We start from the raw sequence: 25,605 nt of genomic DNA, 5'->3' as shown, positions 1-25,605 counted from the left end.
GAAGAAAAACCAAAGTTTGTTACCCCTGTTAGGTATAACTAGTTAGAAAAATACAATCAAATTATCACAAAGTCTACAAGATGCACATTGTGAATCAGCCACATTAATTTCTTAACTTATAAATTCCAGAGTAAATCGCAATACACAAGTAAATCGCAGTGCACAAGTAATACTCAAACAATTATAAAGGGTCTTGAATCATTGGGTTTTGTCAGCATAAAGTCCTTGTTGTAGTTCATTTTCTACATCTACTAGAAAACCAATAAAAAAAGTGAACGTAAATATTATAAAAAACGCTAGCATCTTGAACAATGACGTGATGTAAATGCCTAAGCTACCAATAACTGATTTGAGTAAAGTCAATCTGCCACCGGTAGAAAGCAAATTGACCTTCAAATTGGCCAACGTATTCTTAAATTATTGCACCACAACATTCGATGTCTCATACAGCCGATATAAGAACCCACCAGAATACCAATATAAGAAAAACAAATAAAAGCCACTAACCATCCTTTAAGAATAACCACCTCTTCAACCTCGTGTATATTAGTATCCATGCCATACATATTTGACTTTTATAGATTGATCCTTAAACCCAAACACTAACTAAAAGTAGTTAAGAATCATAATCAAATTAGCAATATTTCTTGGATCACATCATCAACATAAAGCATCTTAGATAAAATAAAGCCCTCATCACCGACCTTGGCTCTACAAAACAACCCTGGACTAATAACATCCTCCACTGTTACATGAAGTCCCTCCATGAATATTATGGATAAAAAAGGAGATATGGGATCACCATATCGAAGGATTATGTATACAGAGAACTAGAGTACGACTCCCATTAACAAGAACATAAGCTACAGACGACACAAGGTAAGCCAGAATCCAACCAATCCAATTATGATGAAATCCCATATACTCCATGATTCTCAAAAAATAATTTTAGTTCATTGAATTGTACGCCTTTTCAAAATCCACCTTGAACACCATTATCTTCTTTTTCTTTCTCTTGAACTAATCCAACACCACGTTTACCATTAAAGGACCATATAGGATTTTCCTGCCTTAAACAAAAGTAGACTACTCAGGGATGGCGATCGAATTAATAATAGTGGCAAACCGGTTAACTCATAGCTTTTAAAAACACCCATTTAGAATTAAATATCGGGATGAGCATCATTAAATATAGGTTACACCCATTTAGAATGGACTTTGCCTAAAAAAAATTCATTAACAAAACTACAAATATCATTTGTTAGAATCTCTTAGAAATGCTTAATAAAACGAAACAAAGACCATCAGGCTCTAGTGCCTCATCACTACTACACGACCACACCACAATTTGAACCTCCACCTGAGTAAACCAAGAGAAGGAGAATTTTCTTTGGGCTGAATCCATCTTCGAAAGATGAGAGATATGATGGAGCATAGATGCACCCGAAAAAGCTTGAAATTTTCTTTTAACGAATTGAAAAAACTGGCTTTTCACGTCTTGAGGATTAGTAACCCACAAGCCATCCACCATAAGAACAAAAATCGCTTATTTCTACCTTCTTTTTCTAATCACGTGGTGGAAGAATTTGGAGTTTTCATCACCTTCCACCCCATTTAGTTTCAGATTTCTAATCTGCATCCAAGCCTTCAAACTTTTCATGGCTTGCCAAGATTTAACCATATTAATCCTACCTGCCACTGAGTCATGTCATGATGACCACCATCGGACACACCACCAATTTTATCGATTTTAGTCAACAACTACCTCATAACCCCATGGGTTTGAGTTATAAGGCCATCCGTTATACCCACCACATACCACATATGTGGTGGGTGCCACATTAGCACCACAATCCTCTACCACTAACATGAGATATCTACCACTAACACACTACTCCACATCATTATTTCTATTTATTTTTAATTCAAAAATACAATAAAATTATATTTTTTTATAATTAAAAGCATTCATTTTTTTAAACTAGTGTTTCATTAATTATAAAAATAAAATTACAACTTCAAACTACATTACTTAGTTAATTTAGAAAAAAAATTACATTAATTAAAAAAACAAAGAAACATAAATATAAAAAACCTAATAGTCGTTCATGCTATGTTGGTACAAATGTTCTGCGACATCTTCTCGAAGATTGAAACATGTTTCCCTGTTATGAATTTCAACAACTCGCTCTAAAAACGCATTCGTTCCCGGTACGAAACTCAATTGGAACGACAACGTCGTTCGGATCATACGTGCAAATCGCTCGACCTTCATCTTCAATAATCATATTATGCATTATAATACATGCTAGGACCATTCGTTTAATTCTTTCTTTATCCCAGAGTCGTGTAGCATATTTCACTACATGCAATGTCTGCTTAAGGACTCCAAATGCCCTTTCGATATCCTTTCTCGCCGATTCCTGTTTTTTTGTAAAAAACTTTGCCTTTTCACTTCGAGGAACCGAGTATGCCTTCATCAATGTAGAATAATCCGGGTATATCCCATCACCAAGGTAGTAACCGTATTTGTACGCGTGTCCGTTCACCGTGAATGTCATATCAGGTGCTTTGCCGGTCCAAATATTGTTGAAAAGTGGAGACTAGCCAAGAACATTAAGATCGTTGTTAGACCCCGCTACTCCAAAAAAGGCATGTCATATCCACAAATCTTGAGATGCAACAGCTCCTAGGATGATAGTTGGTTCACCTATATCTCCTCGAGTGAACTGACCACGCCATGCAGTTGGACATTTTTCCCAAGCCATATGTGTACAATCTAGATTGCCAAGCATACCCGGAAATCCATGCTTCTCTTCATGAGTCGAATATAATCTCTCAATATCACGTTGAGTAGGTTTGTGAAAATATTCTTCGTGAAAAACCTCATAAACACATGCAGAAAACCAATCTACACATTCAATGGCGGTCCTCTCGGATACTTTCAAGTATTCTTCAGATGCATCGAATGCTATACCGTATCCCAAATACCTAAGAGCAGTCGCACATTTTTGTATACTACTAAAACCCATTCTTCCTCTAGCGTCGGGTTTTTGTTTGAAAAAATCATAATAAGATTCTAAAGCATTACTAATACGTAAAAATATAGCATTATTCAAACGGAAACGACGTTCAAAGGAGTCGTCATTATAAAGACAATTATCGGCAAAGTAATCACGTACCAATAAGTCGTGTGCGGTTTGGCGATCACGATTGACGAACGCCCTTGTACAAGCTGCATTCGAACTTTCTTCGTCATGAATGTGTTGCACAACGTTGAAGAATGTGTCGACGAATTCTACGTCATCATCCGAGTCAAAAGCTTTTAGAAATTCAATACGTTTTTTGGAATCCATGTATATGTGTTTTGTGGTTGTAGAGAATGAAGATTAGAATGAGGTGTAAGTTTTGGTGAAAATAAAAGGTTTATTTATATAGTGAATTGAGTTTGAAAAAAAAAAGAAAATGGTCAAAATAGCCGTTCAACCAAATAAACCCACAGCCAATCATGTTCTCCGTTTGATTTCGTCGTCGGGAGCACGGAAGAGCACGACCACGCCCAACCACAGAATGTCAGGGTGGTGTGCATGAGAAGTTTTCGTGGCCAGCTAGACCACTGATTGCTTCGTGGTATGTATACCACAAGGTCTAATGCCTTTATGTTAAACTTTAAACCTATCCTTCACGTGTTTGCGTTTATTTTTAAGTAAAAGAATCCTATTAGACTCACCTTTTTGAGTGAAGCTCAGCAAAGTTTCCTTAATTATTATGTCTAAAAACCCTATTTTATGAACCAATAGTGAAACAATTTAAAAGGGTTGGGACCATAATTAAAATATTTATTCTTAAGAACAATTGGGATGTGATATGGCCAAATCTGTGGAAGCACAACGCGTTGTTACTATGGCAAACCGAACCACACCTTTCTTGGAAAGAATGGAAACAATAAAATCACCAAAAACAATAAACTCCTCAACATGATGATGCATAAACCCACCAATAACATCCAATAGCATTTTCTTACCATGTCTATCCCACGGAGTGTAAACCGTTAGAGAAAACATTTAGTCCGAGAAGTTAATACTTTTCCTTAGACAATAAGGAATCTCTCCATGGACAATATCTTTGTTCTTTTAAAGTCCACATTATCCCAAACACTTATAAGATCACCTGATCGAACCCTAGCACCACTACTTTGCATCTTGAATTGGTAATTCCCCACAAAGAATCAATAAGAAATATATCCAAATTAATTATTTTTGTCTCATGTACCCCAATACACTAATACAATGTTTCATACAAAGAATTCTCACCCGTCCTCTCTTTTTAAATAACATTAATTCACACAGGTTAATAGATAGAATATTCCTTTGACCACTGTTCATCCTTTCTTTCAATCATCTAAATAATATTATCTTGAGAAATTGTAATTTCATAACCGAGAGCATTACCAGACTCAACATACTGCTCCACTACTTCAATCAAAGCAGCAATCAATACTCTTTTTTATTCCTAGATTTTGGCTCATGACCTTTACGAAATGAACCATTTGATGAAAAAGATTTACCAGACAGAGCATAGTGAGATTGTAGTGGTGAACGGAACTGCTTCCCATTGAAACCCGACATCATAAATTAAGGTCGAGCCAGAAAGAAAGTGGCCCCACTATTCTTGATACCATTATCCATTTATCCTATCAGAAGAATCATTATTTTTATAACTCACACTTCACTTCTTCTTATTACACCAAAACCTCAATCTTCTTAGTGTCTTCACCAGCCTCTATCGACCCACCACCATCAAACAAGGAAACATAATCATCTTGCACTCAATGGAAATACTAAAATAACCATAGTTGGAAAAAGATTAACGACATTTGTTGGCATCAAATCCTAAAGGGCGGCTAAGACGTTGATAAAGAAGGCAAGAGACTCAAAGTAGATCTCGTCTATATGTATCCACCTAGCAAGTCTTAGCCACCAAAGATGGTATTCTTCACTTGTATTTAGTGCTTCTTAAACCTTTAAGAACTAATACTAAATTAATCTTAAATAGATAAGCACTTATACTCATAATATCTGAAAGATCTTCATCCTCAAGAGTCATTATAGAATGACATTACTAATGACATATGATCCTATTGGGTTGTACCTTATAATAAGTTACTCCTTATTGATTATTTATTATAGTAATTGATTAATAACAAAGATTATCACACTTGTATTTAATTGGATAGTATTTTATGAGAATAATATTTTACCATCATATTGGGAAATATTGTTTCTAGGAAATACTAATAAAGAGAAAAAAAATTAGTACATATCATATGGTATGAATATATATGTTATATACAACTTTTTTGGAACTTTGAGTAAGTCATTTAGTTGAATTGTAGGTAGCTACTTTGAAAATGAAAGTCGTAAGTTGCATGAGAAAGAATGAGATTGTGTGTACTTTTGCTTCTTACATCCATTCTTGTCCTTAGAGGTCATGCTTTGACTGGTAAGAAGGTATGGTTCTTTAGTTAATGTCTCTTGGTATATAATGGAAACTAAAGACCAACATTAGAGGTAGTTTTTCTAAGTCTTTAACTATTTTCTCTTTTCTCTTAGATGCCAAATTTTGAGTTTTGTGGCCTCTCTCCCACTCTTTGTTCTTCTAATTTGGTACTTGAAGTAAAGTCTCATAACTTGGGTCTCCTTAAGGATTACTTTGTATAAGTCTTAATAGCTTAAGAAAAACTTAATACAAGTGAATACTAGCATCTTGAAATAGTTGATCCTTACTTGTTAGATACTTGTAGAGGAACCCTCTTTTGTGTTGTTGTCATTTTCATCAACTTCCAACCTCCTAAGATGAATCAAAGTCTTCAAAGGTTGTTGTTTCTCTTTCTTTTATTTGGTTGATTTCATCTTTTATGATTTCAAAATGATCCTTGGTGGGTTAAAAAGAGTTTTATGTTTGATCTTTTAAGCTTCTGTTTTTGTTATTAACGTTTTTGGAAAAACAGTTTTGAATAAAACTGAAAAATATCTTCACTATATTTCAAAACAGACGAAGAGATAAAAGGAGAAACGAACTCTCTACTTAAAAAAAAGAATATGGAACAAAATTTATCAATCCTTAAGCTCCTGTATATACTTACACACATGATTTTAAGTGTGACATCCATAAAATTCATAAAAAATTCAAACTTTTAAAACCAATCCACAAAACATCATTGTTTACAAAATAGTTTCCGAAACATGTTTATTATCAGAGTTTTCCCAGAATCATAAAATAAAATAAGAGGAGGTGCACGATCACGCCTTTTCTTTCCCGCGATCATCTAAGGTACCTGAAACATAACCCAAAAGTGTAAGCTCAAAGCTTAGTGAGTTCCCCCAAAGTACCAACATAGAAACAAATAGCAGATATACAATAACGTCATATTATGATCCAATCAACCATCGGGTTGGAATACCCCAGTCCCCTCAACCACCAGGTTGGAATGCCAACATACTATGGGTCCAATCAACCATTGGGTTGGAATACCCCAGGCCCCTCAACCATCGGGTTGGAAAGCCAACATACTATAGGTCCAATCATCCTCAGGATGGAATACCCTCAGGCACATTCAACCATCAAGTTGGTATGCCCTGGCCTATTGGGTTACGCACAAAGTAGTGAAGCCTCAACCACCGACCAAACATGTGCACATATAACATATAATCATATAACAGTCTATAGGCAGTCAAATAGATCTACAAATCACTAAGCATATCATCATCCTATATACCAGGATACCGATATAACATATCACTAAAGCATAGCATAATCCTACATACTTGGATACCGATATAACAGAACATTTCAGCACAATAGTATGCATAATAAGATATCAATCTAATGAGCTGACATTGGTGTCTTTGACCTGAAGGTATAGTGAGGAAAACTCACCTTTCAAACTAAGCAAAACTGATGAGGCTCTACTCTGAGTCTCAGCTCTCTAAACAATACCTATTTCCACCAAATGACCGATTCCATTAAAATCCCAAAATACCCTCGAGGTCAAACTTGGTCAAAGTCAACTGTCAAACCACTAAGTCAACCAAGTCAACCCAGCCGAGTCAACTCAACTAAGTCAACTCAACAAGCCTGACCTATGTGAGTACACAGGGTGTACTCCAGAGGTACGCGTAGCGTACGCGAAGCCTCGCATTGACCACCATCGGGGTGGTTAACGGAGTACGCGGGGCATACTCCCATCTACGCAGGATGGACTATAACAACCCCAAAACTTCATTAAGTGCTTAATGGATTAAGCACTCCAGTCCATACTTCAGATCCACAGTCCAAATGCACTCTAGAGTCTTAAAGTTTCCAACTTTATGACTTTACATGTCCACAAAGTGCTTAACACAAGGTCTTAATCAATTAAGACCTTTTACAAGATGCATGAAACAATTCTAGCAATTGGGACCTCATTTTTGATGGCTTAGGACCTCTCCTAGGTTCTGGAAGGACAACTCAAAACGATAATAACCAACCACGCACAATATGGGACCTTTGTGTCACACCCCAAAACCAAGAACGGCGGAAACGTTCTGGGGCGGAGGACGTCATGTAGGTAATCACAACACAGTAAATGTAAATAGGCAAACAACATCATCCATTGCATTATATAAAGTTTTAATACATGCGTGTTCTGTAAAATTTTAGACACCAAAAATATAACGTAAATCAAAATAACAAAATGATGAGTCTTGAGTACGCTCCATCATCTCAAAAGCTGGCATCGGTACCTGTCTACTGATGACCTGAGAATACAAGTTATTTTGAAAGAGTTTATCAGCATTAAGCTGGTGAGTTCATAAGTATTTTAGTGTCAATGTTCATTGTCAAAAACGTTTGAACTTGTCCCAATGTATAAGTTTGTAAAAAAAAATGTAAACAAATGTTTAAAAGTATTTACAAAAGTTTGAATCTCTCAGAAAATCCTATATTTTCTATAAAAGTAACCTTCTACCAAGGCTTAACTGTTTTGTAAACTCGTCTGTTGTAAAAGTGTGTGATTACCCAAATATAACTATCATTTGATAAAATATAGTTTGTACATTAATGCTTAAGTGAGATTATCACTAAAATATGTAATGGGTACATCATTGTAGTACTGTAGTTTTGTATAATAAGAACTACTGTTGTACTAATTACTACTACCTTAAACCGGATTTATATTAAGGTATAATGTGATAATTGCACCATACTATCGACTGATAACAACGACATAAAGAACGGTCGTAATAACGGAATGACGTTTGGCACCCGCAGACCTGCAGGTCCGGCTGTAGCTAGCAGCAAGGTGTAGGATAGTCAATCCAGTATAGATCTATACGCAAACTCAACGCTCTCCCTCCAAGAGAATTCTGGCTACAACTCGGGCCATGACATTTAAGGCATGCTCCGATACAGTGGATCACATTTGTTATCGTATTCTTGCATGTGTGATGAAATGTTTCTTGTTCTAGTATAGTTGTATATGTTCTCGTAGTATAGTTGTATATATTCCCTTCCTAGTATAGACTCATGAATGAACTGACTCATTGATCTAGTAGTTGTAATAGTATGATTCTGTGTTACCCCGATGGTAACTTATTAACAGTGTGTTTGGTACGTATGATTATGGAAGTACTTTTATGTCTATATGTGTATATTTGATATATAACTAATATGGAAACGACCTCCGGATGGTCACCCAAAATCCTATCAGACCACATCCAAATCGAGGAAAAGGAAACAAGGTGGATAGCCTTCCTAAGCCCTTTAAACATTATTTATACGTCTATACATATATGGGCATGCAATTTGTAATATATATAAAAAAAAACATAAATAAGTGTTTATAAGACATTTGAAACATAAGTATATTTTATTAAAGAAAGATTGACTTGATGTCAATCTATAAAACAATTTGAAGGCGTAGATTTGATTAAAAACAGATTAAGTATAAGGAACATTTGTTTAAATCACAGTTGCAGTGTAAATTCGAAAAGTAAATGGGTTTGGAAAACATTTAGAAGTAAAACAGTTTGATAGATAGTTTGAATGGTGATAAAACCACTGATTTCCCTAGTTATTAATCACATGTGATTAGTACAATCACCTGTGGTTGAAACAATAACTATAAGTATTTAACTTGTATTCCCCCCCTTTTGAAAGCATATAAAAGCATTTAGAATATTTAACAGGTTGATTAAGGGGTATGAAACTCACTTGATTGATTGAAGAAAGCGAGATGGAAAACCGGGCAGAGTTTCGTCTCGGAAAACGGATTTTTCTCGGGATTCTCGGGAATCTCGGGAGTAAAATCGACCCTCGGGACTTGAGCAAAAAGACCAGGGCTTCGGGTTATAACGGGCACGGAAAACGAGACAAAGTTGTGAGAGAGAGGAGAGAAATGAGCAACATTTTCGGAAAGCCTCGCATCCTATTTATAGGAAGGCTGAACCGCCTCCGAACGCGGGGCGTACGCTCGTACGCAGCGCGTACGCGTACGTCATGCATGACCGAAGCCTCGACTGCCTCGGTTCGGATGGGACGGGTTGCTGGGTACGCGGGTCGGATGGGACGTCGGGTCGGATGGGACGTCGGGTCGGACGGGTCGGAGCTTCGGACGGGTCGGCCGGGTTAGATTCTTCGGATAGCGCGACGTGGACGATCCGAGACCCTCGATCTCAGTACGCGGGGCGTACGAAGGTACGCAGGGCGTACTTCGGTCCAATCTGATGACTCCCCTTCGGATAATACCGGGAATTTATAATTAAATTCTTATTTATTTTAAATAAACTTTAAAAATTCATATCTCTCTCATACGAACTCCGTTTTTGACGTTCTTTATATCCTCGCGAAGGTGAGACCATGATCTACAACTTTTGTTTAGATTCCGCTGGCAAATTCCGAAATTATTTTTATTATTTATTTATTAAAATGACGTGTTTAAGGAATTTCTTCAAAAATTCATAACTTCCTCGTCCGGGGTCAGATTTGGATGTTCTTTTTATGTACGCAAACCTTGATATGATTCCTATTACTTTATTTAATCCGAATAAGATTTTAGGAAGGTTACATTTTGACCTAAATTTGATCGGTTTTACATTACATTGACTCGAAATATCGGGTTGTCACATCATCCCCCCGTTAGAAGGAATTTCGTCCCGAAATTTGAATTTTAAGCAAGTTAGAAATTACAAATAACTAAGGAAAAAGGTGAGGGTATTTCAGTTTCATCTGATCCTCACGTTCCCAAGTGAATTCCGGTCCTCGCTTGGCATTCCAGCGAACCTTCACGATAGGGATACGGCTTTGCTTTGTCTGTTTGACCTCACGGTCCATGATCCCTATAGGTTCTTCCACGAAGTTGAGGCTTTTGTTGATTTCGATCTCGTCGAGTGGGATTACGAGAGTCTCGTCGGATAGATACTTTTTCAAGTTAGATACGTGGAATGTAGAATGTACGTTACGAAGTGTGTCTGGTAGTTCGAGTTTGTAAGCTACGGGGCCGACTCTTGCAAGAATCTCGAAAGGCCCTATGTACCTCGGATTAAGCTTCCCACGCTTGCCGAAGCGTATCAAGCCCTTCCAGGGTGAGACTTTGAGGAGGACTCGGTCTCCCACCTGAAATTCCAAAGGTTTCCTTCGTTTATCAGCGTAGCTCTTCTGTCGGTCTCTAGAGGCTTTCAATCGTTCACGGATCTGAACGATTTTCTCTGTTGTTTCCCGAATGATCTCCGGACCGGTGAGAGTACTGTCAGAAGTTTGCCCCCTGGCTAATTGGGTATCACCCACCTCAGCCCAGCACAGAGGGGATCTGCACTTACGGCCGTAGAGAGCTTCAAATGGAGCAGCCTTGATGCTCGTGTGATAACTGTTATTATAGGAAAACTCGACAAGGGGTAAATGAGTATCCCATGCCTTCCCAAAGTCAATCACGCAGGCTCGCAACATATCTTCTAGAGTTTGGATGGTCCTCTCACTCTGTCCGTCGGTCTGAGGATGGTAGGCTGTGCTCATGTCCAGCCTCGTTCCTAGGGAATGTTGTAGTGATTGCCAAAATCTTGAGGTGAACCTACTATCTCTATCGGAGATAATGGACATAGGTACACCATGTAGCCGTACGATTTCCCTAATGTATGTTCTCGTAAGCTTCTCCATCTTGTCGGTTTCTTTGATAGGCAGGAAGTGTGCAGACTTGGTCAATCTATCAACGATGACCCATATGGTGTCAAGTCCACCCGTTGTCTTGGGCAACTTGGTTATGAAATCCATAGTGATCCGCTCCCACTTCCATTCCGGGATCTCTGGTTGCTGCAATAACCCAGAGGGCTTCTGGTACTCGACCTTAACCTTTGCGCAAGTAAGGCATTTACTTACGAAGGTAGCAATCTCTGCTTTCATATTAGGCCACCAGTATAGCTTCTTAAGATCCAGATACATCTTATCTGAACCTGGGTGGACGGAATACCGAGTGTTGTGCGCCTCGGTCATGACCAAGTCTCGGAAGCCACCATGCTTCGGTGTCCAGATCCGGTTCATGAAATATAAAGCTCCGTCACCCTTGGCTTCTAAATTCTTGTCCATTCCTCTAAGGGATTCACTTGACACATTTTCAGATTTCATGGCCTCAAGTTGAGCCGCCTGAATTTGCTTAGTCAGGTGTGAATGGATGGTTATCGATAATGACTTGACTTTGCGACCAGAATATTCCTTCCGACTTAGGGCGTCTGCTACTACGTTGGCTTTACCCGGATGATAACGAATATCGCATTCGTAATCACTGAGTAGCTCGACCCATCATCGTTGTCTCATGTTGAGCTCCTTCTGATCGAAAATGTGTTGTAAACTCTTGTGGTCGGTAAAGATAGTGCTCTTCGTTCCATACAAGTAATGTCTCCAGATCTTCAGAGCAAACACTACTGCTCCTAGTTCAAGATCGTGGGTCGTGTAGTTAACCTCGTGTGTCTTCAATTGTCTTGAGGCGTAGGCGATGACCTTACCTCGCTGCATCAGAACACATCCGAGTCCTTGGTTTGATGCATCGCAATAAACTACGAAGTCTTCTATTCCTTCGGGAAGGGATAGTATTGGTGCGGTGCACAAGGCTCGTTTGAGCGTTTGGAACGCTCTTTCTTGTTTCTCTTCCCAGTCAAAGGCCACACCTTTCTGGGTTAGGGTTGTAAGAGGCTTCGCTATTCGTGAGAAGTTCTGAATGAACCTGCGGTAGTAGCCAGCGAGACCTAGAAATTGACGAATTTCTGTAGGAGTCTTCGGTGCTGACCAGTTCTCAATGGCCTTAATTTTGGATGGGTCCACGTGGATTCCCTCTTCGCTTACCACGTGTCCTAAGAATTCGACTCTTCGGATCCAAAATTCACATTTCGAGAACTTCGCATAAAGTTTCTCTTTTCGTAATGTCCCTAGAACTTGTCGCAGATGATCGCCATGTTCTTTCTTACTTCAGGAGTAGATTAGGATGTCGTCAATGAAAACGATGACGAACTGATCCAAGTAGGGTCGGCATACTCTATTCATCAGATCCATGAAGACTGCGGGCGCATTGGTCAATCCGAATGGCATCACCACGAACTCGTAATGTCCGTAACGAGTTCGGAAGGCGGTCTTCGGCACATCCTCCTCTAGCACTCGTAACTGGTGATATCCGGATCTCAGATCAATCTTAGAAAAATAGTTCGCCCCTTGCAGTTGGTCGAATAGATCATCTATGCGTGGTAGAGGATAACGATTCTTGACCGTCAGTTTGTTGAGTTCTCTGTAGTCAATACACATACGGAAGGATCCGTCCTTCTTCTTAACAAACAAGACCGGTGCTCCCCAAGGTGAGAAACTTGGCCTTATAAAGCCCTTGCTGAGCAGTTCGTTAAGTTGACCAGAGAGTTCTTGCATCTCGGCTGGTGCTAAACGGTAGGGCGACTTGGCTACTGGGGTAGCTCCTGGGACCAAATCGATTCTGAACTCGACTTGTCGTTGCGGAGGTAATCCGGGTAGTTCTTCTGGGAAAATGTCGGGGAAGTCGCTCACTACTGGGAGGTTCTTTAGTTCTTTCGTTTCTAGGTTCGTGTCGACGACGTGAGCAAGGAATGCGTGGTATTCCTTACGCAGGTATTTCTGTGCTTGAATACTTGATATGATGCGAAGACTTGTACCGGGTTTGTCGCCATAGACTATAAGAGTTTCGTTAGACGGGAGGTTTAGACGGACTGCTTTCTCGAAGCACATGATGTCGGCACGGTGAAGGCCTAACCAGTCCATGCCAATGATGACGTCGAAACTTTTTATTGAGACTGGCATGAGGTCGATTGGAAATGAATGGTTGTCTAGGGTTAGGGTACAACCTAAGTATATGCTACTCGTGTTTTCAGTTTTTCCATTAGCCATTTCTACTGTGAATAGTTCTTTGAGTGCGTGCGGTGGTTGATTAAGCATGCGAGCAAATTTATGGTTTACGAAGCTTCGCTCCGCTCCACTATCGAATAGAATGCATGCATAGGAGTTATCGAGGAGGAACGTACCGGTCACCACTGTCGGGTCAGCAACTGCTTCCCCGTGGCCAATAGCTAGTACCCTCCCTGCTCCTCCCGCATTTCTCGCTTTGGGGAAGTCCCTCTTAAAGTGGCCTGCTTCACCACATCCATAGCAGGTTGGGCTCGCGCCAGAGCCAGGGACTTGGTTGATAGGTTGTGCCGGGAACTTACAGAATCGGACGGTGTGTCCTTTCCTGTTGCAGTTAGAGCACTGCAATTCACGGCAGGGGCCGTTGTGGTGGTAGCTGCATTTGGTGCACTTGGGCGAACTTCCAGCATACCGACTCACCGGAGCAGTAGTAGTAGTAGGGGTCACTGCGGCATGAATTGCCACCAATTGCTGCTTTTTGGCAGCCTGATGCTTCTTCCTTTCATCCCAGAATTTCCGCTTAGTATCGGCGGGTTTGGAGGGTTCCGGGATGGCTAGGGTGGTTGTGGTTGCAGGGGTTTTGACTCCATGGTCAATGAGTCGTTGTGCCAATCGTTTGGCACTGTCGAAGGTAGCGGGGTTTGACGCTAGCACATTCCCCTGATACGGAGGCACTAGTCCCCATATGTACCTCTCGATCTTCTTCCCCTCGGTGGGAACCATATTGGGGCAGAGGGCCACCAGCTCGCTGAATCGGGCAGTATAAGCGACCACATTGGTGCCCTTCATTGACAGGTTCCAGAGTTCCTGGTCCAGTTTCTGGATCTCGCCCCTCGGGCAGTATTCCTCAGTCATGAGGTCTTTCATTGTTTCCCAGCCCATGTCGTTAGCTACGACGAGAGTTAGGGCTTTGACGTGGCCGTTCCACCACGTTAGGGCTTTACCCTCAAAGGTGCATGCGGCATATTTCACCTTGCACGCAGCAGGGCATGAACAAATTTCGAAGACTGATTCAGTCTTCTCGAACCATTGTGAGAGAGCAATGACTCCGCCGGTGCCATAGAAAGGCTTCGGCTTGCAGTTTGTAAAATCCTTGTAAGAGCACTCTCTTGAGCGCACAGGGATTTCGATCGGAATAGATTCCACAGGGGTTCCACCTCTGCTGGCATCAGAAGAGTGATACTGAGCCATGGCAGTTGCCACTGCTGCAGCTACAACAGCATTCAGGGCTACAGTATCGATGACCGGAGGCGGAGGGGGTGGTGGAGGTGCAGGATTATTCCTATTCCTGGGAGACTTGCGAGGAGGCATCCTTCAGCTAAAAGTTTATAAAGATAAGAAAGATGGTAAGAATCAATTTGTAAGCAACGTGAGAGCGACACACGGACTAACTAACCATAGTCCAACAGTTGAAAGAGTGTTTGAAATCTTAATAAGAAATATTTGAAGGAAAGCATAAGTGTATAGACTTTTCCCAGATAGATAGATCTCAAAAATACTGGTATTACCGATGTAATAAGTTCAGTGAAAATCGACCTAACAGTAGGTCATACATCATACCATATAGAAAAGTTTGACAGTTCTTAGATTTCAAATTTGAGTACGGAAGTTAGAAACATTTTACACACAAGCGCTACTTGGAGCACAGATGTTAAAGGCTATTCTTTAATTAAAAGACGGAGCTATACTAGACATCAACCAACGGCGATGGGAAAATCCCGGGCGAGTACTGCGGTCGGATACTTGACGAAACACTTCTTGAATGGGTCGATCCTGAGTCCTCTGACAAGCTCGAAGTTCCAATATTTCAGCTCGTGAGGCAGCCAACTGCTACAGCAGGGTTTTATTTGTCCTCCGGGTCCCTTCCATGTCTTCTTCAAGACGGCGGATGCTGACTGTGTTGACACCTGAGTCGACATCAATCTCTATGACCCGGTCGACGGCTGCTCCACCTTGCTCGACAATACGAGCTATTCTGCGGATAATGACAGGCAGAGCTCGGTCAGTAGAGCCACCATCGCTGACGTTGTAAAAGGTTCGGTCCCCAAAGTATGGTAAGGGTTGACCCTGATCATCACTCCAGCGGTTCAGGTTGTTTGCCCACATGGGTGCAGGACCTGGAAACGCTGGTCGAGGGTTGTTGTTCGGGGCTTGACCTACAATCGGTAGGTTGTTGACTTCAGGCTCGGAGTCGGACCCATCTGAAAAGCCTTCTGCGAGGTGATCATTCAAAGGGATTGGATGATCAACTTCGGGCTCTTCATCGATCCACCCGGCATTGCCTTCATTGGGAAAGTACGGGTCGCCATGATGGATATCTAGCCATCAAGATCTACGCGAGAATAGAGGTATAAGAATATAGTATACGTGTAACTAGTAGCGCAAAATACTCCTATAGTATTTTAAGTTTAAGTTTTTCTGACCTTTTTGTGGTATTGTTGGTAAGTTTTTAGACTTGCTAACCTATCACAACCATTCTAAGGCATGTGCTAATCACTCCTAGGATCAGCATAGTTGATCAGGCTATGCCATTCCCAGGACTGACCATACATCCCCGAGCTCACTTGTGATATTTAACAATCGTAATACTTTTGTTCTTGTCATTGTGACACTTATTTTAGTATGAATGCAGACTAGTATACTTAGTTAAATATTTTATTATTTTAAGTATAGACTCTTGGTCAGAGTTTAATCCCCAATGGGTTTATAGTTTAGTATATCTTTTATGGGTTGATATACTCAATTCACTATAAACAATGCTCTGATACCAATCTGTCACACCCCAAAACCAAGAACGGCGGAAACGTTCTGGGGCGGAGGACGTCATGTAGGTAATCACAACACAGTAAATGTAAATAGGCAAACAACATCATCCATTGCATTATATAAAGTTTTAATACATGCGTGTTCTGTAAAATTTTAGACACCAAAAATATAACGTAAATCAAAATAACAAAATGATGAGTCTTGAGTACGCTCCATCATCTCAAAAGCTGGCATCGGTACCTGTCTACTGATGACCTGAGAATACAAGTTATTTTGAAAGAGTTTATCAGCATTAAGCTGGTGAGTTCATAAGTATTTTAGTGTCAATGTTCATTGTCAAAAACGTTTGAACTTGTCCCAATGTATAAGTTTGTAAAAAAAAATGTAAACAAATGTTTAAAAGTATTTACAAAAGTTTGAATCTCTCAGAAAATCCTATATTTTCTATAAAAGTAACCTTCTACCAAGGCTTAACTGTTTTGTAAACTCGTCTGTTGTAAAAGTGTGTGATTACCCAAATATAACTATCATTTGATAAAATATAGTTTGTACATTAATGCTTAAGTGAGATTATCACTAAAATATGTAATGGGTACATCATTGTAGTACTGTAGTTTTGTATAATAAGAACTACTGTTGTACTAATTACTACTACCTTAAACCGGATTTATATTAAGGTATAATGTGATAATTGCACCATACTATCGACTGATAACAACGACATAAAGAACGGTCGTAATAACGGAATGACGTTTGGCACCTGCAGACCTGCAGGTCCGGCTGTAGCTAGCAGCAAGGTGTAGGATAGTCAATCCAGTATAGATCTATACGCAAACTCAACGCTCTCCCTCCAAGAGAATTCTGGCTACAACTCGGGCCATGACATTTAAGGCATGCTCCGATACAGTGGATCACATTTGTTATCGTATTCTTGCATGTGTGATGAAATGTTTCTTGTTCTAGTATAGTTGTATATGTTCTCGTAGTATAGTTGTATATATTCCCTTCCTAGTATAGACTCATGAATGAACTGACTCATTGATCTAGTAGTTGTAATAGTATGATTCTGTGTTACCCCGATGGTAACTTATTAACAGTGTGTTTGGTACGTATGATTATGGAAGTACTTTTATGTCTATATGTGTATATTTGATATATAACTAATATGGAAACGACCTTCGGATGGTCACCCAAAATCCTATCAGACCACATCCAAATCGAGGAAAAGGAAACAAGGTGGATAGCCTTCCTAAGCCCTTTAAACATTATTTATACGTCTATACATATATGGGCATGCAATTTGTAATATATATAAAAAAAAACATAAATAAGTGTTTATAAGACATTTGAAACATAAGTATATTTTATTAAAGAAAGATTGACTTGATGTCAATCTATAAAACAATTTGAAGGCGTAGATTTGATTAAAAACAGATTAAGTATAAGGAACATTTGTTTAAATCACAGTTGCAGTGTAAATTCGAAAAGTAAATGGGTTTGGAAAACATTTAGAAGTAAAACAGTTTGATAGATAGTTTGAATGGTGATAAAACCACTGATTTCCCTAGTTATTAATCACATGTGATTAGTACAATCACCTGTGGTTGAAACAATAACTATAAGTATTTAACTTGTATTCCCCCCCTTTTGAAAGCATATAAAAGCATTTAGAATATTTAACAGGTTGATTAAGGGGTATGAAACTCACTTGATTGATTGAAGAAAGCGAGATGGAAAACCGGGCAGAGTTTCGTCTCGGAAAACGGATTTTTCTCGGGATTCTCGGGAATCTCGGGAGTAAAATCGACCCTCGGGACTTGAGCAAAAAGACCAGGGCTTCGGGTTATAACGGGCACGGAAAACGAGACAAAGTTGTGAGAGAGAGGAGAGAAATGAGCAACATTTTCGGAAAGCCTCGCATCCTATTTATAGGAAGGCTGAACCGCCTCCGAACGCGGGGCGTACGCTCGTACGCAGCGCGTACGCGTACGTCATGCATGACCGAAGCCTCGACTGCCTCGGTTCGGATGGGACGGGTTGCTGGGTACGCGGGTCGGATGGGACGTCGGGTCGGACGGGTCGGAGCTTCGGACGGGTCGGCCGGGTTAGATTCTTCGGATAGCGCGACGTGGACGATCCGAGACCCTCGATCTCAGTACGCGGGGCGTACGAAGGTACGCAGGGCGTACTTCGGTCCAATCTGATGACTCCCCTTCGGATAATACCGGGAATTTATAATTAAATTCTTATTTATTTTAAATAAACTTTAAAAATTCATATCTCTCTCATACGAACTCCGTTTTTGACGTTCTTTATATCCTCGCGAAGGTGAGACCATGATCTACAACTTTCGTTTAGATTCCGCTGGCAAATTCCGAAATTATTTTTATTATTTATTTATTAAAATGACGTGTTTAAGGAATTTCTTCAAAAATTCATAACTTCCTCGTCCGGGGTCAGATTTGGATGTTCTTTTTATGTACGCAAACCTTGATATGATTCCTATTACTTTATTTAATCCGAATAAGATTTTAGGAAGGTTACATTTTGACCTAAATTTGATCGGTTTTACATTACATTGACTCGAAATATCGGGTTGTCACACTTTGGGACAATAAAAGCAACCTAAAACACCCAAAAATGGGATCTAACAATCAAGACATCAAGGTATAGACTATATACCTTATGGAGCTTCTCAAGAAGGCTAAGATCCCAGATCCACAAGCTTGCTTGCACTTCAAGGCTTCTTGATGCAATTTCTTCTTCCTTTAACACACTAAAAACACACTCTTGAGCTTAAAACACACACTAAGGGGGGATAGGGTTTTCCAAAATGTCTCAAAGGATGTGGAGGCTGAAAAGGTGGGGTTTTCTTCTGACATTAGTAAGCCCTGCGTACATAAGTGTACACCTAACATACTAGGTTGCGCCCTAGTACGCTCAACGTACTCACATGTACACTCAGCGTACTCTTCCTGATCCAATTATAAAATTGCTACTAGGGCTTCCAAGCATAATTCATGGGCTTAGGGACCAATTTGACATGAAATAGAATTATAGGAATGAATTTAGAAGTACCCGAACATCAAGATGTTACAATTCTCCCCCACTTGAACTAAACATCATCCTTGAAGTCTGATGTGGCGAACAAATCTGTATAATGCTCCCGCATCTCAGCCTTCGGCTCTCAGGTCCACTAGGAGCCCCTCCGGTAGTGCCACTGTACCTTTACCAAAGGTACTCCCTTGCTACGCCAAACCTTTACCTTCCTTTCCAGGATAGCTACAGGCTTCTCAACATAATTCAGGCGCTTATCGATCTTAATATTATTCAAGGAAATCACTACATCCTCATCCAATATGCACTTTCGTAGCTGTGACACATGGAACGTGTTGTGAATCTGACTAAGCTCCTCAGGAATATCCAATATGTACGCAACGTTGCCAACCCTCTCAATCACCCGAGAATGCCCCATTCTAGCATGCGACTCACATAATAACATAATACTAAAGGATTGCATCACTTTATTGGTACTTTGGGAATCACTTACTTGAGCTCAACTGATTGCACGCGTCATATTCCCTTTTCATTAAATAAAAAAATCTTTTCTTTATAGAAAACACTTAAAAATCCTTAGTTTGAGTCCAGACACACCCTTAAGTGTGTCTGTATCCCTTAAACCATAGCTATGATCCCAACTTGTAACGTCTGAAAAATACAAAGTAAAAAATTTCATTTTCAAAACACCAACAACGATAAATACATTTGTTTTCAAAACCAATCAGTGTATAATGTATTCTCAAAAATCAGAGTGAATCAAATAAAAAGTACATAATGAATTTCAAGGAATCTTGTGAGATCTTTTCGGGGCCTTCCTTTTGGAACCAGAAGTACCTGAAACATTTAAACTATAAAATTGTATGCATAAATTTTAGTGACTTTCCCAAGATACCACATATCATACATAACATAACAGGTCTATCTCAACTCCAACGGATGTTATGGGCTAAATCATAGTCTTACTTCCTGCCATAGGCCTAATCATGGTCTTTAATTTTACAAGTGCTAGCGGATAGGTCTTGGTCTTCCATACAATTTCCGTGGGCCAAAGTCTGGTCTTCATCCATGGCCGATTCTCAGGGTTTTTGTGCCCCGACTGAAAAGACCTAATGATGCCCTATTTTTATACTATCAAGTTATAAGGAATAATTTATGTTATACTTTTAAAAGAAATAAGTCATCACACATCTTAAATATAACTTCATTAGAAATAAGATCATTAACATCATCTTCGGCTTATTTTTCAATGTATTCAGTAAAATTGTCCTGCTTAACAACACCATGCTAGAAGGGGTAATAATGGATATTCGGGAAAAAAAATATCAAGTTACTGGCAAGTTTCTATTTAGTACTACGAGGAATAAGGTTAGATATCAATTTGTAAGTACAGGAATTCCATAAAGAGTCTAGCATCTCTAATAACTAGGACAGTAGAACTTGGAGTCCCTTTCAAGTTTTATTAAAGATTAAGGGTATATTTGGTTGTGGAAAATTGTTTTATTTTTCACTTTTTTTTTCTTCAGAAAATAAGGTTGAGTTTTTATTTTTGTTTATATGAAAATTTTAGAGAAAGGCATTTGGTTGGAACTGATGGAGTTTTAATTTTTTATCCTAGAAATTTAGAAAACTATGGAAAACTGTAAAAATCCCATTTCTAATTTACATAAAACTTAAAAAACAGAAAATTTTCTTTTTCTAGGAAAAAATTTGAAAACTGAATTAACCAAGCTTGTTTTCAAGATTTTCATTTTCGTTTGAATATTTTCATGAAAAACTGAAAACTTTTCAGCAACCAAATGCATTCTAAACTTTCCATACTAGATCAATTTATGGTATGTTTTTGTTTAACTCTTGCATTGAAACCAATCTAGATCATAAAGATAATTAAACAATATTGTAGCACCTGGTTCTTGGTATGTATTTTCATTTAAGAGTTTTGTATTTTTGTCCCGGGACTCGGCGAGTTGAAGGACCAACTCACCGAGTAGAAGCGGGACGGGACGCGGGATTTAAGTATTAGACTCGTCGAGTCGGGTCCCGGACTCGACGAGTAGGCTTTGACTGTACAAAAACCCTAATCTGAGGGTTTGCACCCTATTTAATCATCTCTTTCAGCCACCACTCATCCTTATTGCTCCCAGAAACCCTCCATAGCAAACCCTAAGTGTTTTGATGCAAGATCTAAGGCTTTTGAGTGATTTTTGTGGGTTTTGACCTCAAGGAAGAAGGAAGAGCACAGAAGGATCAAGAGGAGACTGAAGGATTCAAGTTTGGTTCATCATTTGCAGTCTTTGAAAGGTATAAAGTCTGTACCTTTCTTGCTTGTTTGTTAGATCCCTTTTTGGGGAAGCTTTATGGCTTTTTAAGCCATATGAGATAGCCAACCATGATTGCAAACATGGTTGGGGTCAAGACTTCAGGCCTAGGTCTTGGGAGGAGTCACAAGGAAGATTTGGGTTGGTTTTGCACCCAAGGAAAGGTCCCATGCAACATAAGAGCCATTTTAGAGCCTTTTAGGCTCAAAAGTCCCATGCATGCACGTAAAGTTCGAAACTTTACGTGCTAGATCGAGCTTAGGGGCTTGGAACTATCTTTTGGTCAAAGGTTGTACATCAGAAATCGAGGATTTAGGGTGTGGACGTAATTGACTCGGCGAGTCTGTTCTTGGGACTCGACGAGTCCATGGCATAAAGTCCCATGTTTGTTGAGCGTCAAAAGAACTCAGTTGGGTGTTAGAAGGGTCGTAGAAGGTCCGAAGGAGTGACCCAATGTATTGGACTTAGCCTTAGACCTGGAGTTCATGGGAATCGACGAGTGCTAGAACAGACTCGGCAAGTCCAAGGCAATCTCCTTAAGGATGAAGATGAACTCGACGAGTTGTTCACACAACTCGATGAGTCAAGGTCAGAACTTGTTCATCAGATGTAGGTGAACTCGACGAGTTGTTCATACAACTCGGCGAGTCGGATGAAGGTTCACTCGATGTTCATATAGAGGAGGAACTCGACGATTCGAGTCATGGATAACAACGGGTAAAGGGTTAGGGACTCGACGAGTTGACGGCCCAACTCGGTGATTCGGGTCAACTGGCAGTTGACTTTGACTTGGACTTGGTTGGGGGTAAAATAGTCATTTTACCCCAAGAGTAGATATCAGTTTCTGACTGAGTGTTTTGTGGGGATTATAGCCGGAGGATTTCCGAAGCAGCAGCAGACAGAGGTTTCCCGCATAGATTATCAGCAACTACTCATTCGAGGTGAGTTACCTTCTAGTAGCGGTCGGTCTACGGCCACAATGCCGGCCCACCAGTAGGAGTTGTATGATTAGATGATTGTCTTTGTGATATCATCTAGGGTTGCTACGACCTGATATGTTATATGCTGGCATGATATGTTATATGTGATAGTAGTAGAGTTCGGTTGTTAGGACCGAAGGGTAGGTTAGACACCCCAGATATGTCTGACAATATGTGAGGATATGTTTATATGCTGGCATGATATGTTATATGTGATAGTGGTAGTAGGAGGGGAATAGTCCCCAATTTCGGTTGTTAGGACCGAAGGGTAGTTCGGACAACCCATATATGTCTGATAGTATGTTTATGTTATGATATATGTGATAGTAGCAGTAGGCGTGGAATAGTCCCCGAGGGTCGGTTGTTAGGACCGACGGGTAGGTCAGCACCCCAGAATGGCTTGACACGGGTAGGACGGCACCCCAGAATGGTCGTACAGGTAGGTCGGCACCCCAGAATGGCCGTATCGGGTAGGTCGGGCACCCTAGAATTGCCCGACAGTATGTATGCTATGTGATTGTATGGTATGTGGTATGATGGGGGAACTCACTAAGCTTCGTGCTTACAGTTTATAGTTTTGGTTTCAGGTACCTCTTCAGCGAAGGGGAAGGAGCTGGCACGGTAGTGGCACATCATACACACACTCATTGTTTGCCGCACTATGGATATTCTGGGATTGTACTCTGACATGTTATTATTTTATGACTTGGGTTTTCAGACATGATACATTGTTTTCTGAGATGATGTGATTTCACAGTATTTTCTTATGAATGTTTTTATGAGTCAGCTAATTAAAAAGAAATTTTTGGACTTAAAAATTGGGTCGTTACAAGTTGTTATCAGAGCCCTGGTTTGAGGGATTCGGACACACCCTCGGGGGGGGGGGGGGTGTCTGGACTCAAATCGAGGAATTAAAAGATTTTTACAAGAAAAATGGTTTCCTAAAAGCTACGATAAAATAGTTTTGGGAAAGAACAAAGTGTGTGATGTGCGCGACCGGCCGAGCTCAAGTAAGTATTCCACAAAGTACCCATACAAGTTTATATTTTGTTTATCTATTTCAGTAGAAAAGCATGCTAAAATTGGAATAAGGATCTAGGAGTGATGCCTTATGTGCTTGCTTTATGTGCTCCAACTTATGAGAATTGCAAGCTAGTATTGACTAGACAGTAATAGGATAGCCTGTTTAGGTTATGCCTGGTACTATGAGCTCAACATTGTATGCTGGTATAGTTTCTCATTAGGAGAATAGAGTTGCTTGAGTAGTTTCCTGTGTCCGAATGCTAGTTGCTCCGTGCTTGTAGGGCTCTGAAAGATGGGAGTTAGCCATTAGGTGAGTACGTCGCGTCACATGTGATTAGGCTTGAATAATCTCAGAGTGTTGGATTTAGCCATAGTGCGCAACTCTCGTTTGAGTCTAACCATTGTAGGGATGAGTCTTTTACTTGAAGGGTTATCTGAGCCTCGTTACATGTGATGGTATTCAGGCGATGACTAATTGGCATCACAAGGAGGCCTTCAGCAGTTGAGGACCGGTTTGGGTGGAGTAAGAGATTTTCCCTAGGGTAATCCTAGGATGAGAGAAGCAGAGATCAACAGTGGTAAAAGGGACTTGGTGGAGTCAGGGCAGTCCTTGAGGAAAGTACGGATAGATCTGGAAGGTAGTATGGGCCCGTACTACTAAAAGCAGAGGATCCGTACTCAAATTGAGGAAGGCTGAGGCAAGACCAAGGAACTTGTGATGGGTGTGATCCCTCTAGATGTACCAGAATCACTGACGGTTGTCATGATGTTTTACAAAATGGTGGTACTACATTCCAGGCTAGCAGTTGGCAGTTCCGGAGAGGCTACGTAAGTTCATTGCGTCCGAGATCACTAGAGGCATCCTTGATGCGACCCCGGTCATCTTTGGGTCGATCAAGGAAGGGATTGTCGAGTTGATGGAGGATCGCCTTAGGGCGTTTAGGAGTGACATGGTGACTAGATAGTCAGGATCCCACACACTGTCCTTTAATGACTTCAGGTGCAGCGGTGCGCTGGATTTCCATGGGGCGAACGACCCCATTGCTGCTAGACGATGGATTACAAAAATTGAGTTTGGAAAGTTGACTAGCTTCTTCCCGGAGGGGTCGAAGGTTAGATATGCAGCAGGATGCTTGAGAGATAGGGCCATAGATTGGTGGGAGTCGGTTGGTGACTCTCTGGGAGCCTCGGCTATTGAGGCTATGACCTGGTCAAAATTTGTGACCAGATTCAGGGCGGAGTTTGCGCCAGCTGTAGAGCTTCAGCAGCTGGCCAGGGAGTTTTTGGACATGAGACATACTACAGAGATTGTGGCGGAGATCACCGCCAAGTTTCGGGAGAGGGCGTTGCCGGTGTCCCAGTATGTGGGAGATGAGGATATGAGGAGGACCCGCTATCATGACATGCTGCGAGCTGACATTCAGGAGCATGTTAGTTTTTCAGCTTTTCCCACCCTGGATTCCATGATTGCCAGGGAAAGGGAGAGGGAGATCGATTTGGAGCAGGTCCGGAAGAGGAAGGTAGAGGAGGGGCAGACGACCGCGGCTTCGAGGAAGAAGCCCAAGGGATCAGATGGTAGGCTGAAAGGCCAGTCAGGACCAGGCCACTATAGGAAATGCGGCGGGCCACATGAGGGGGTGTGTAGATTGGGATCGTCGGGCTGCTACAAGTGCGGCAAGACGGGGCACTTCAGCAAGGATTGTACCGCCTCTGTACCGGTTATTCAGACTTCTGAGTTGCCGTGTTTCCACTGCAACCAGAGGGGCCACAAAAAGGCCAACTGCCCCCAGTTGACAACAACAGCACCAGTGAAGGTGCCAACTCCAGCGACCCTGCGGATTACTGATGGCCGACAGGCCAAGGTTGAGGCTCCAGTGGTGAGGAGTCGGGCCGTCCAGTTGACTACCGAGGAGGCAGGAGCTGCAACCGATGTGGTGACGGGTATGACTTCTTGTTTACGCTTTTATGATATGTTGTGATTTTGATATGTTATGTATGTACTCTGTTTAGGATCG

At 40.7% G+C, this 25,605-nt stretch overlaps 2 protein-coding genes across 2 annotated transcripts; both read right to left on the bottom strand.

Annotated features, from left to right (window-relative positions):
• Window positions 1-2,177: 2,177 nt before the first annotated feature.
• On the bottom strand, window positions 2,178-2,561 carry LOC111889023 (uncharacterized). Its single transcript, XM_023885150.1, has one exon. The coding sequence runs from the start codon at window positions 2,559-2,561 to the stop codon at window positions 2,178-2,180; it is 384 nt and encodes a 127-aa protein (XP_023740918.1).
• A 96-nt stretch (window positions 2,562-2,657) lies between these two features.
• On the bottom strand, window positions 2,658-3,356 carry LOC111889022 (uncharacterized). Its single transcript, XM_052771062.1, has one exon. It carries the CDS (start codon window positions 3,354-3,356, stop codon window positions 2,658-2,660), a length of 699 nt encoding a protein of 232 aa, XP_052627022.1.
• Window positions 3,357-25,605: the final 22,249 nt, after the last annotated feature.

Source organism: Lactuca sativa, chromosome 4 (assembly GCF_002870075.4).
Source record: "Lactuca sativa cultivar Salinas chromosome 4, Lsat_Salinas_v11, whole genome shotgun sequence".
Lineage (NCBI taxonomy): Eukaryota > Viridiplantae > Streptophyta > Magnoliopsida > Asterales > Asteraceae > Lactuca > Lactuca sativa.
The sequence above is the reverse complement of the archived record's forward strand: the minus strand, read 5'-3'. Positions and strand labels throughout refer to the sequence as shown.